Source organism: Astyanax mexicanus, chromosome 21 (genome assembly GCF_023375975.1).
Source record: "Astyanax mexicanus isolate ESR-SI-001 chromosome 21, AstMex3_surface, whole genome shotgun sequence".
Taxonomy (NCBI): Eukaryota; Metazoa; Chordata; class Actinopteri; order Characiformes; family Acestrorhamphidae; genus Astyanax; species Astyanax mexicanus.
The window spans coordinates 18,557,839-18,570,971 of NC_064428.1; the positions used below are offsets into that span (position 1 = coordinate 18,557,839).

A 13,133-nucleotide genomic window follows, 5' to 3' on the forward strand; every position below is an offset into this window, starting at 1 on the left:
TTTTTGCCAAACGTTTTTGTTTTTATTTTATTATTTTATTTTACTTGTTCATAATATTTTATGTTTTACACTAATGTAAGTGTATCAGTTGTTTTATTTCTGCATAATCTATTTAAAGACATCAACTAATATAAGTTATAAAAAATAAATCTCCTGCGCACTAAATAGGCAGCCTAAGTAGGACGCGAGTGCTCCGATTGGGACGCGGCCTGAGTCGGGTCATATGTCCCTGAGGGCGAGGGCTAAATATGGACTTAACCCGCCGCCAGAGCGTCCGGCATGCCAGCGCGCGGTGTCCGCTCGGTCGCCCTCACTGCGCGGTTCTGCTCTCGGGTTTAAAGAACCGGGACACGGCTCCACTGAAGCGCTAGCGCCGTGTCGCCTCGACGGTCCAACTGCTGAAGAGAGACCCCCACCAACCAACAAACAGCCCCCAACTTCCAGCCTCTACAGCCGCGCCTCCTCCTGCCTTCTTCCCCTCAGCGGAGAGAATGGAGGCCTCAGAGCAGGTACAGACCCACCACTGAACCTCCCCTCCAAAAAACCTCACTGACATCTGCTCACTGCTGCTCTCATCACACAGTGTTGTGTGTTTATACAGGAGGTGTCTCTGGAGAACCATGCTGTGTGTAATTCAGGTAGGTTAAACACACACACACACCCACACTCCAAAGATATGCTTGTGTGTTTATATACAGCTCTGAAAATAAATTAAGTTTTTGAATTAATTTCTCTGATTTTGCTATTTCTAGGAATATGTTTGAGTAAAATGAACATTGTTGTATTATTCTATAAACTACAGACAACATTTCTCCCAAATTATTAAATTATTTAAAATATTGTCATTTAGAGCGTTTATTTGCAGAAAATGATAAATGGCTGAAATAACGAAAAAGATGCAGATCTTTCAGAAATAATGCAAAGAAAACAAGTTCATATTTATAAAGTTTTAAGAGTCCAGAAATCAATTTTTGGTGGAATAACCCTGGTTTTTAATCACAGTTTTAATGCATCTTGGCATGTTCTCCTCCACCAGTCTTGCACACTGCTTTTAGATAACTTTATGCCACTCCTTGTGCAAAAATTCAAGCAGTTCAGCTTGGTTTGATGGCTTGTGATCATCCATCTTCCTCTTGATTATATTCCAGAGGTTTTCAATTAGGTAAAATCGAAGAAACTCATAATTTTTAAGTTGAAATTTTAAATAATCATCACCAGGGTTTCCCGCAGCAATATGTAGGTGAGGTGGCCTTAACAACAATGCCCCCATCACCCAGTCATCCCCCCCCCCACCCCATCAGAGGTCCAGTTAATAGATTGCTTTCCAGCTCAGATTAAGTGATCAGCTTAAGTCTTGTCTGTTGAAAGTAAGTAAAGTAATAAAGTATGTCAGTCATACCATAACACAAGCATGTTGAGACTCACATCTCTCAATTATTTTTTGTCTCTTGACAAGCGCCTGACCCAGCAGCTGAGGCCTACCTGAACTTCATGAAGAAGCACCAATGCTATGACGCCATTCCGACCAGCTGCAAACTAGTGGTGTTTGACACCACCCTGCCCGTAAGATTTTGAGTTTTTACAGCATGGTTTTGCAACTGTAGCAAGTTGTCTAAATATTTTAGAGAGTGTACTGTGTAATATGCAGTAAAAAAAGTATTTGGCATCTAAGAAACATGTATCTAAAACTGTTTGCCTGGACATTAAATCAAATACATCAAATACAAATACAGCATTAAGTATTTCAAATACAATTTTTTCTCACTTTGTTTTGAAGTGGGTTTGTTGAAAAAAAAAAAAAGGAGTAAAGAAAGAAGCCCCTGCTCCAAAGTCAACACATTCAAGCTTGACTAATGCACCATTCACAAGTATCTTGACATTTTTAAAACAGAGGGAGTCACTGAAAAACACTCTAAAAATAAACAAAATGAATATGCTGATGTCACAATCCATGCTTTTTTATGACTACATATCAAATTTCTTCTTTCTCCTTTTAAAGTGCACTCTCTAAGGCATACAATGTTTCATATTTCAACATATGGATCAATATAAACACTCATTTTACAAATATACAGTGCTCTGTTCAGATTTTTTTTTTTTCTTGTGTTTTGTGGCACATAAATTTCTCTTTATAAGGTACTGTCACCCCATACATGACTGGCATGCTCATACAGGCATTTTTTGTTTCTGTGTAAGGAGGTCAATTTCCAGTTATCTGTAAACGTAGCCTACAGTAGACATTTTCATCTGATCTTGAGGGCAAAGAAAACGCTTTCCAAAGAGCTTCGATGAGGCGAAAACTGGGTTGTTTGGCCACAATAACCAGAGGTATTTTTGGCAGGGTAAACTTGAAGCTTTTAAACTGATAGAACACTCTACCCACTGTTAAACACGGTGGTGGAAGCATCATGCTCTGAGGGAGTTTAACTGATACAATGATACAATGCTCAAAGGCGACTAGATAATGAAGAAGGAAGATAAACTTGGAACTCATCAACATTACCACAACTAGACTGAGGGTAAAACTTGGAGTAACTGGGTGTTTCAACAGGACAGTTACCATAGTTTCTGCACTAGGCACAGGGGTGTCGCCTTGTTTTTCTTCTAATTCAGCAGGTCTCACCGCTGGTTGGCAAGACCTGTTAAGCTAAGTGAAATAAACAAAACTGTATTTCTTAAAAAAAAAAAAAAAAACATTTTCTTTTAAGATTTGTCTCCTGGAACTGTTTATTTATGTCAGTAAAGCGCTACTGTTTTTTTACAGTAATCTTAGACTTCCTGGGTCCAGAGGCATTAGCAGCTAGCCGCCCGACAGTGCTATACTGAGGAACCCTGAGTGTTCCGGTAAGCCAGGGCCATAATAGCTAGTGGTTCTTCGAACATAGCTTGTTTTAACACGTTAAATGCGCAGACTACAGGCTAATAATTCTCACCTCTGGCTGGCGAAAGAGCTAGCGCTTAGTGCAGTTAGCAGCTAATGTTAATATTGCTCCAGCAGTGCTAGCTGGGTTTAGGAGCAGACTACAGGCTGATAATCCTCACTTCTGTATGGGAAAGAAGCTTAGCGCGGTTACCGGCTTATGGTGTTCCAGCAGTGCTAACCGGGGTTAGCAGAAGGCTACAGGCCGATAATTCTCACCTGTGTACGGGAATAAGGTAGTGCTTTGCACAGTTAGCGGCTAATGCTAATACTATTCCAATCTGCTTGGAGCAGTTAGTGGCTTTTGGTGTTCCAGCAGTGCTTGCTGGGGTTAGGAGCAGGCTACAGGCCGATAATACTCACCTCTGTACGGTAAAGAGTTAGTGCTTAGCACGGTTAGCGGCTAATGCTAATACTGTTATAGCCTCTGTGGTGGAGAACTAAACTGAAACTCCTGTATAACACTGTACTTCAGCGGAGTAGCTTTACTGCTTCTTACAAACTGACTGGTAAAATTCATACATAAAATGCACCGGACTATAAGACGCACTGGCAATTTTTGGAAAAATGAAAGGAAAAATACGGTACCTTAAACACAGATCAAACATGCACAGTGTGGTTAAAAAAATGATTAAAGCATAAGTTCTAACCTGCTAAGAAACCCACAATTTACAACAACACTTCTTGGTCATCTAGTCTGGGGAGCAATATGCTGTTATTCACTTATAGATATTATTGGTTTGACAATCCCAGGCCTAGCTAGTGGGAGGAGTCTGAAAATGACCAAGCTATTTGTTTGTGTCTCTCTCCCTACTAATCATCTCTTAGGTTAAAAAAGCCTTCTTCGCACTGGTGGCAAATGGCTTGCGGGCGGCACCGCTGTGGGACAGCAAACTCCAGAAATTTGTGGGTGAGCTAAATCAGTCTCTTTTTATGGTCTTTTAAAAGTAAGATCACCATGTTCCTTTTATCCTGCTCTGTTACGCAAATTTACTTTCCCTTTTGTCGCATATGCGTAGGCATGCTGACCATCACAGATTTCATCAACATTCTTCACTGCTATTACAAGTCGCCTATGGTCAGTAGCAGCAATGTAGCTTCTGTAAAGCTTTCTTCCGTGGTATTCCTTAATGTTCCTCTGTTGTAATTTATTGTTTCTTTTCTCTTTTATGAAGGTTCAGATCTATGAGTTGGAGGAGCACAAGATTGAGACATGGAGAGGTGATTCATTTCAAAGTAAATGAGCTGCATGATGAGGATCATCTAAGGTGACGTGATGCGCATATAAACACTAACACTATGTTCTCCAGCACTGCCTGGTATGAGTGGGTTAAAATGTTGGGACGATGATGGGCTCAGTCTAGTCATTTATAGGCAAGTCAGTTCACTTGGCAGCCATCTTTGAAACACCACCAGATATATCCATGCATACAAGACAAGAGTTTTATCTGTTTGAATGGGGAGGGACCAAAATACTTTAAACCCATACTGAAATCAACACCATGTTCTTTTACTGATAATGTCTGACAAAAAACTCATGAACAGTTTGTAGCATTAGGCTCGATAATGCACAAAAATAAGATTTTTTTTTAGCTTGGTATGGCTACTGCACTTCAGATCTCCTCATCGAGAGGGAGCTTTGAAGACCTTAGATTGTTTGGTCTCAAGTTTTTTGCAGCCTCTAACAGGTTTTTCTCAGGGATTGCCCTGTATTTAGCTTCATCCATCTTTCCATCAACTCTGACAAGCTTCCCTGTGCCCATTGGGGAAAAGCATCCCCACAGCATGATGCTGCCACCACCATGTTTCACAGTGGGGATGTTTTGTTCAGGATGATGCAGAGTGTTCGTTTTTTTCCAACACATAGGGCTTTGCATTTAGGCCAAAAAGTTTAACTTTGGTCTCATCTGATCACAATACCTTTTTCCACATATTTGCTGTGTCTCCTACAGGACTTCATAAATTCTAAATCCCGCTTTCCACTTCTCCACAACATTATCCCGGACCTGTTTTCAGAATGCTGTTTGATCTGTAATGTTCTGTAGCTCTACTGAGAATAGCCTTAGTTAAACCGAGGAAAAAAGGCAATTGGTCACACTAGGTTTTATTTAAAGGTTTCATAGGATAGACAGATAAATACAAATCACATAAAATCCAAATGAGATATGTTTAAGTTTGTGGGTGTATCTTATTTCATGGAGTTTTATTTGTTATCATACTTTTGCATGGTTTATGAATCGCTAATGGTGCATGCAGATGTGTAGTTTCAGATTTCTTACAAAAGGTGAGACACTGTGGCTTTAAGCATGGTATACAACTGTTGCATTTCAGCCTAAAGAGATCAGTATATATTTATTTTTTGCTTATCTGCCCATTTCTGATTCTCTCTTTTTTTAGACGTTTTCCTACAGTACCATGACCGAAGCCTTATCAGCATCACCCCCCAAGCAAGGTAACAGTAGATCCTGCTTCAAACTGTCTCAAAGAGTAACATAGAATGGAAAAACAAGCTTTAATTGTCAAACAATTTAGTATAACAGACCCTCTCTTCTGTTCACAGCCTTTTCGATGCTGTCTATTCCTTACTGAAGCACAAGATCCACAGACTGCCTGTCATTGACCCAGAGTCTGGAAATGTCCTTCACATTTTGACACACAAGAGAATTCTCAAGTTCCTCTACATATTTGTGAGTACAGTGATTTAACAGGGATTTTTGTGGGGAGAACGATGATTTTGCTTCAGACATCCCATTTGTTTGGTACTTGCTTTTGAGAGTTTTGTCAAGCAATAAACTGTAGATTAGATAAAGATGCACAGGGCCCTATTTTAGCTATCTAGAGGCAAGCTGTCAACTGTGCACTGTGCAACTTGATTTAGGGAATGTCAGTCTGTCTTTGCTATCTTAACAGCGGGAAAAGTACACCTTTTTAAAATGCGCAAAAGGCATGTACTTTTTTCAATTAATCATGGGTGTGTTTTGGGTGTACTGTAAAATCAACTAATCAACACGTTACTTGCCATTTGCTTTGAGAACCAGGTGTGCTCTGACTTTGGCAGATTGGTATTGTAATGGTGCAGCGCTTCTGCGTTTCTCAGTAGAGGAAACTGACCTGTGCGTTTAGGCTGTAAAAATGCACGAGCAGGTCATTTATGGGAAAAACAATTTTATTTTATTTAGTATTCCGTTTATTGTTAATGTAAAATTTATGTTTGTGCTCTGCTGCACATCCATGTGTGTGTGTATAGTGTGTCTGTTGCCAAGTTAGCAATGAACTATTGATGTCTGTCTAGGTTGTTTTCAGTCAGTGGCGCACCTGTGTTTTTCATTGCCAAGATAGCAATGCACCAGAAATTTACCTGAACACACCTCACTTCCAGACCACCACACCCATCAGCATAAATACAATTATAAGCATCTTTGCAATTCAAATGGCACAGGCCCAAAACGTGAATATAGACTGCTGACAGGGTTTAAGGAACCAAAAACCATTGGAGCGTGTGCTGCACAGGATGAACAAAAGGGCCTACAATGTCACTGATGCAAAGCCTCAACAGCTATTTAGTTACCAATAAAGTGGCGGTGCACAGTAGTTGCTGTGGTACTCTGTGCGGATGATAGGGTATTACGGTTGTAAGTGTTTTTGTACTATTGCAACATTTGAAGTATATCAAAACGTGTGCTCCCCATTCATCCTTATGGGGAAAAAAATCTGTTAGTACAAAAATTATCGGAAAAAATTGTATACAAGCACACATCAGTCTGGACAGTCTGAAAAGGTGTAAATATCTTGAAGACCACAGAAAAAGGCAAATATTTGACTAAAAATAAATTCAAGAGCAATAATTTGCATACAAATATAATTGCTTTGCAATTCCCAAACATAATAAACACATGATTACTACTATTACTCTTAAAATAACTGTTATTCACAACATTTTTCTGTGCCTCATATTCTGTCTGCTGGCAGGGAGCCTCTTATCCGAAGCCCTGCTTCTTGCAGAAGAAAGTACAAGACGCCGGAGTGGGGACGTTCCGGGACATCGCCACAGTCCAGCAGACAGCCACCGTCTACGACGCTCTGTCCATATTTGTGGAAAGGCGGGTGTCTGCTCTACCAGTGGTTGATGAGGATGGTATATTTTATCCATTGATTATTTTTTGTTGTGTTACCATCAGTTAATGCATCTGCAACACACATACAGGCATGTACAGCCATAAACTTGTATTATTAAGCAATAAGTGCTATAGATATTACCCTGCGTTCACACTGGCAGGTGACAGAGTGACAGACGACCATTCATTTCCTATGGAAGGGGCTCGTTTTGTAGCCGTGACAAGCGACAAATGGAGCTGGGATTGATTGATTGGATGATTGTACACGGTTTGGGCATACTAATCCTTCAGACCAATCACTGACACTGAGATTTGAGGTCCGCTCTGTCTGCTCTGTGTATATTTGATTTATACCACACTTCATTCATATCCCCAGCAGTGAGGGATCTGAACACGGCAGAGAGGAATATAACCACTGATTATAACTTTCCTGTTTTATATGATGCATTTTAAAGCTTGGAGGACATTTTAAAGTACTGGATAGTGCGATATGTAGCTAGAATGCTAACAGCTAGAATGCTAACAGCACAAACAGCCTTGACCACACCCACAAGAGACAAACGTGGGGTGATACGAGTGACTAGTCACCTGCCAGTGATGAGCCCAGGATGAGATATTAGCTGTGGTGTACTGCAGTCTAGGCACAAGTCTCTGTTTAGCACAAACATTAAAAGTGTTCTTCTGCTAAAATCCACTTTTTCTGGCTCTGCTGCGGCGCAGCCAACAACACCCCGGGGTGAATTTTTATTTTCTGGACCTGGAGTACCTACCTTTGTGTGTTTACATAGGATCACCGGTGGATTTTGCATTTTACAAAGACTCTTAAGACTAGGTTAGAGACTAAACTGCACTAGGCAGGGCATTAAACAATGTTGTGAAGTAACATATGACATTGGGAAGACTATTATTAGTGTAAAAATGTCTTTATTTTGAAACCTTTCTAACTGTTGTCCGTCCCGCTGGTGTCGCAGTGCTGTTAGCCAATCAGAGGCGATATGTCCTCCACAGGACTAAAGCACCGTTATACCGGATCATTACTATTATATTACTATTATATTACTATTAAAGTATAATTACTATTCATTATTTTATTAAGATTTTGTGGATATTGCAGGTTTTCTGTAGATTTCTTTCAGTCTTCCAAACTTAGAATAGAAAGTCTGATCTCTTGCTGTTTTTTTTCATGCGGTGTTTTTATTTTTTTCAGGGAAAGTTGTTGCCCTTTACTCCAGATTTGACGTAATTGTAAGTAAAGTACCACTATTTAAAAATACTGGCCATTAAGCAGCATGGCATTAACACAATGTTTTACAGATACAGTGCTGCAGTTTTTGCAGTTTTAAAACAACAGTTAAGAATTAATTTCCATAATATAGATGAACATGATGACTGCATGATGTCTGCAAATGCTTTGCTCATTGCAGTAAAATTTCCAGTTTGGGAAAAAAAACTGTATACAGGGTCTGTTTTAGAGTATAGTGGAGTAGTAGGCTCTATCCAGTATCCCGCAGGTTAGTAATGCATTCCTTAGTTTCCAGAGAATTAGCAAAACTCATGGGACAACAATAGTTGTCAAAATGCAATAGCGATAACAAGCAACTTACCTCAGAGCTCAAATCTCTTTGCGTGCTCAAACTTTGGCTTGGTGGTCATTTTCCCTTTCTGCAGCAAATATAGTTGACAATAAACTAATAACTATCTATTGACTATAACTGGCTGTAATATTTGGTAGGTATAGGTCAATATATTGATCTACAACTTGTGTGCATTTTTTTGTGTTTTGTTGGTTGTACCAGAACCTGGCTGCACAGAAAACCTACAATAATCTGAGTATGACAATGCAGGAGGCTGTGAGGAGGCGTCGGTGCTTTGTGGAAGGAGTCATCAAATGTTACCCTGATGAGAATTTGGAGACTATTATTAACAGAATCGTCGAGGCAGAGGTAAGCACGTCTCTTTATACGTTTTTTTTATTATTATTATTAAATAGCCATTATAATCACTTTAGTGTAAGTAAGGTTTTTAGCACCTAAGCTCAAGATCTGTAGCAAAAATATATCAGCGCATTATTGTTTTATAAATAGAGATGACCTTAATCATTTTTGTCGACCTTAGTATTGCCTATTACATTTTTTTCAGCAAGGAGAGCCCAAAAATGTGAATGTAATAGCATATTAAATTTGTTTTGAAAATCCATTGTTTGATTACCTTTAATAATTAAACATTTCTTGTTCTTTAAAAAGCTATAACTGTACTTTTGTGCCATTATATTATCAATATATCAGCAGCATTAAATAGTCTAACAATAATAATACTATTGTTTTGTTGCAGTTATTTCTGTGACTTTATCTAGTCCAAACAAAATTAGTTTTTGTGACGTTTAGTAATTGAGTTATTGTTTTCTCCTTTCCTCTCACTCAGGTCCACCGGCTGGTCCTGGTGGACCGGGACAATGTAGTGTGTGGGATTATCTCTCTTTCAGATCTCCTGCAGGCCATAGTCCTTTCTCCAGCGGGCATAGATGCTCTGGTTTTATAGCACTGTGAAGACAGAACCAAGCTACATCCTTTGAACGGTCACCCCTCTCACATACACAGGTATGCTGCAACCTACTGGTTGTATTATTCTGTATGATTTAAACTACTATGCCAAAAATGTTTATTAAACTGCAACACTTTTCCTGAAATCTCACACACCCTCCTTAGACAGTCAAAGACTTCTTCCGTTTATTCGTAGCTCTGTTGGTTTTCACCATGTGCTTCTAACACATGGCTCTGTTTTTGTTTCTGTCTTGGCTCCACCCAAGCTCCACCTTTAAAGTGTTCCCACCTGTGTCATTTGTTACCCAGCCCTCTCATTAAGTTCCCTAGATGTTCCTTTTCTGTTCCTGAGTATATGAAGCCCATTGTATGTACGCTTAATTTCAGGCCTAAAATCCACCTTTTCAATCACACAAGGAGACAGGGAGTATGAGCTGTCCTGCCTGCACAGCACCTTCCCGTAATCCCTTATTACAGAACACGAACATGATGAGCAGATGCTGGCTTCTCCCTGAAGGGCCTGGAACGTGCCTCTCCTTTTCCTTTTGTCACTGTTATTCAACCCTGCTGTGAAACAGAGCACTGAAATGGAGTACCACATGACTTGACAATAGGCTATTGTGTACTGCACCAGCATTTACCTCTCTGTTTACGTGTTGTCCTGATATCTGTTTAAACCCTAGGCACTATCAAAAGCCTGTTCGAACAGGGTTGTTTTAACATATATGCACGGGATAAGAAACCTCTGCATAATGGGAGTGGCTACTTGATTTACGCACTTCTGTCAGCTGCAAAGTCATGATGATGATGACCAATCTTATAATCCACTTACAATGATACAGCATAATATTTATAAGCTCAATTGATATAGCATATATGAGCCCACAGGAGAGACCACCAGCTCCAGCAGCGCTACCCAGGGTTAGCAGCAGGCTACAGGCTGATAATACTCACCTCTGAATGGCTAAAGAGCTAGCACTTAGTGCTGTTAGTGGATAATTCTAATGCTGCTCCAGCAGTGCTATCTAGGGTTAGAAGCAGGCAGCAGGTTGATAATACTCACCTCTGAACGGGTAAATAGCAGTTATCAGCTAATGCTACTTTAGGCCCGGTGCTGGAGAACTAAACTAAAACTCATATATAATGCTGTACTTGGTTGAATTCATACATAAGGTGCTCTGGATTAAAAGGCACACTAACAATTTTTCTAAAAATTAAAGGATTTTAAGTGCATCTGATAATGCGAAAATAGGGTACTTGCAGCATCCTGTGATCACTGATTTAAAAAAGACTTAGAGGGAGGCCAACACAAACAAAAAAAGGTACTTTTGTGTCAGACTTTACATTTACATTGTGAACACTCCAGCCAAAGTTAAGAATGCCTACCTGCCTCCTTCAGTTGTGCAACAATGCCCCCAAATTAGATTTTATGGTATTGCTGAGCGATGCAGTGCTGCAGTAATGAATATTACATAACTTGAATATTACATAAAACATTAAATACTAACATTAAAAAAAAAACATTAAAAAGTCACTTATCATGTTTTGTTTGTTTTTTTACTCCACAGATTTTGCGGATAACATATGTCAGTGTTGTTTAAGGCATTTGTAAGGAATGAAGAGGAACCTTGCCCCAAATGGAACAAATCTGAGCCACCGTTCTGCAGTCCATACTGTCAAATGAAATTTGCGGGGTTGTTTCTGTGGAAAGACGTTTTTTTCTATGTTTTATACCCCATATCAGGGCTGTCATACAAAAACATGGAGTATTTTATTGGTGCATTCAAAATATGGACACCTGCTACATGGTTACAATGAATGCTAACATTGATGTGTGCTGAACTGAAATCATAATACCTACAACCTCAACAAAACACCACAAACAAACCAGCAAACAAAGTGAAGACTACCACGTTCTAAAGCGAACCACCACATCTTAAACACTGTGATTCATGGTGCCCTGAATTAAGGTGAACTATGTAAAAAGTATTTTAATTTTAACATAAATTAAAATCTAGAATGTGTAATTTAACGTGATTGACGTTTGACTGTAAAACCAAGGAAGAAAAATTTTTTAAGTAAAAATATAGTCAGATCAAAAAGTATTTAGGCAACGACACAACACGGTCAAAAGAATTGACGCATGTACTCATTCATTGTTTCTTCTGAGCTTATCTTGTTTTTTTGGTCTCTGATGTCCAGGGAAGGCTTGCTACTAGAGTTTGGAGCATTGCTGTGAGGACTTGATTGAGCTTTAGTGAGGTCATGCTGTTGGATGATCACTATCTCTTTCATCATTTCCCAACTCGTCCCAGAAGTATGGGATTCAACATAGTCATTCCAGATAACACAGTTCCACTGCTCTACAGCGCAATGCTGAGCGAGATTTATACCCCTCTAAAAAACACACCTGGCATTAGGTATGATGCACCAATAGGTTTATGTTTTTCTGATCCAGAGAGTCCTATTCTACAGCCCTGGAAAAAATGAGACCACTTAAAAATGATGAGTTTCTTTAATTTTACCAAAATGAAAACCTCTGGAATATAATGAAAAAGAAGATGGCTGATCACAAGCCATCAAACCAAGCTGCAGTGCTTACATTTTTGCACAAGGAGTGGCATAAAGTTATCCAAAAGCAGTGTGCAAGACTGGTTGAGGAGAATATGTCATTTAAAAAAAAAATTTAGACTAGATTAGTTTAGACAAGATTTTAAAACAGACCTAAAGTATTTAATCATTTTAGAAGTAATAGAATGTAAAATAATGCTGCATTTCAATTTACCTTAAATGTTGGATGTTGGAGCTGGGAATTGCGTTACACTTAAGTTGACGACATTCAGATTGAACAAATAATTTATTACTATTTCAAAAACTTTTTAAAATAGTTTTCCAAGAATTTTGGAGTGTTTTATGGTGAATCCAAACTAAAAATATCTTCTTTTTTATCTCAGAGGTTATCATTGTTAGCATTGTCCCAGGTTAGTACAGTTATGTTGTGAAAACCTGTTATATAATCGTTTGCATGACAACATTATTGGAACATTATGTTAATAATAAATGTAACATTCCCAAAATAAAAATAACATAAGTGGCATTGTTAAAATAGTTAAATAAAACGTTTAAAGAACATCCAAAAATCTTGACATCTTAGAATGTTAATTGAACATTGTTACCTGGGACAAAGGAATCATGTCCTCAGGAAGAAGGTGAATAGTATGCTATGCTAAGCTAATAAATGTAGGTTAGATATCTCTACTAGACATGTAATCTCTGACCGCATATTTTCATTACACATCAATAAATATTTTGTTTCAGAAGAAATGGGAAAAAGGGAAAAGAAAATGATATCTGTAACAGAAGTGTGTATTTCTGTAAATAATGCATCTTTTGTATGTTTTTACACAGCTATACAGTTAGCATGCTAAAATGTTTTGTTCTGAAAAGTAAATAAATACAATAATGGGTGAAGCACTGTTTATAAGTACTGCCTCTTTGTATGTGTGTGGGGGGGGGGGGGGGGGGGATTTACATTATCAAAACCAAACGCTGAATTTG

General features: G+C 38.8%; 1 protein-coding gene across 2 annotated transcripts; it reads left to right on the plus strand.

Moving 5' to 3' along the window:
* The first annotated feature begins 146 nt into the window (after positions 1-146).
* On the plus strand, positions 147-13,042 carry prkag3a (protein kinase, AMP-activated, gamma 3a non-catalytic subunit). Of its 2 annotated transcripts, none has more exons than XM_015601416.3 (13): positions 147-509; positions 602-638; positions 1,457-1,563; positions 3,749-3,830; positions 3,940-3,998; positions 4,096-4,156; positions 5,318-5,372; positions 5,481-5,607; positions 6,890-7,055; positions 8,243-8,280; positions 8,832-8,978; positions 9,457-9,632; positions 11,144-13,042. In XM_015601416.3, exons 1-12 carry the CDS (start codon positions 492-494, stop codon positions 9,571-9,573), a joined length of 1,014 nt encoding a protein of 337 aa, XP_015456902.2. In that variant the 5' UTR covers positions 147-491; the 3' UTR covers positions 9,574-9,632; positions 11,144-13,042. The 2 variants fall into 2 exon arrangements, with proteins under 2 accessions (XP_015456902.2, XP_007233764.2); XM_007233702.4 differs by having other exon boundaries at positions 151-509; positions 4,096-4,141.
* The last annotated feature ends 91 nt before the right edge of the window (positions 13,043-13,133 follow it).

Bases quoted from the DNA above. Each gene is read 5' to 3' on its own strand.
- prkag3a (XM_015601416.3), top strand. The intron at 639-1,456 runs GTAGGTTAAACA...TCTCTTGACAAG, and splicing joins CCATGCTGTGTGTAATTCAG to CGCCTGACCCAGCAGCTGAG. The intron at 5,373-5,480 runs GTAACAGTAGAT...TTCTGTTCACAG, and splicing joins AGCATCACCCCCCAAGCAAG to CCTTTTCGATGCTGTCTATT.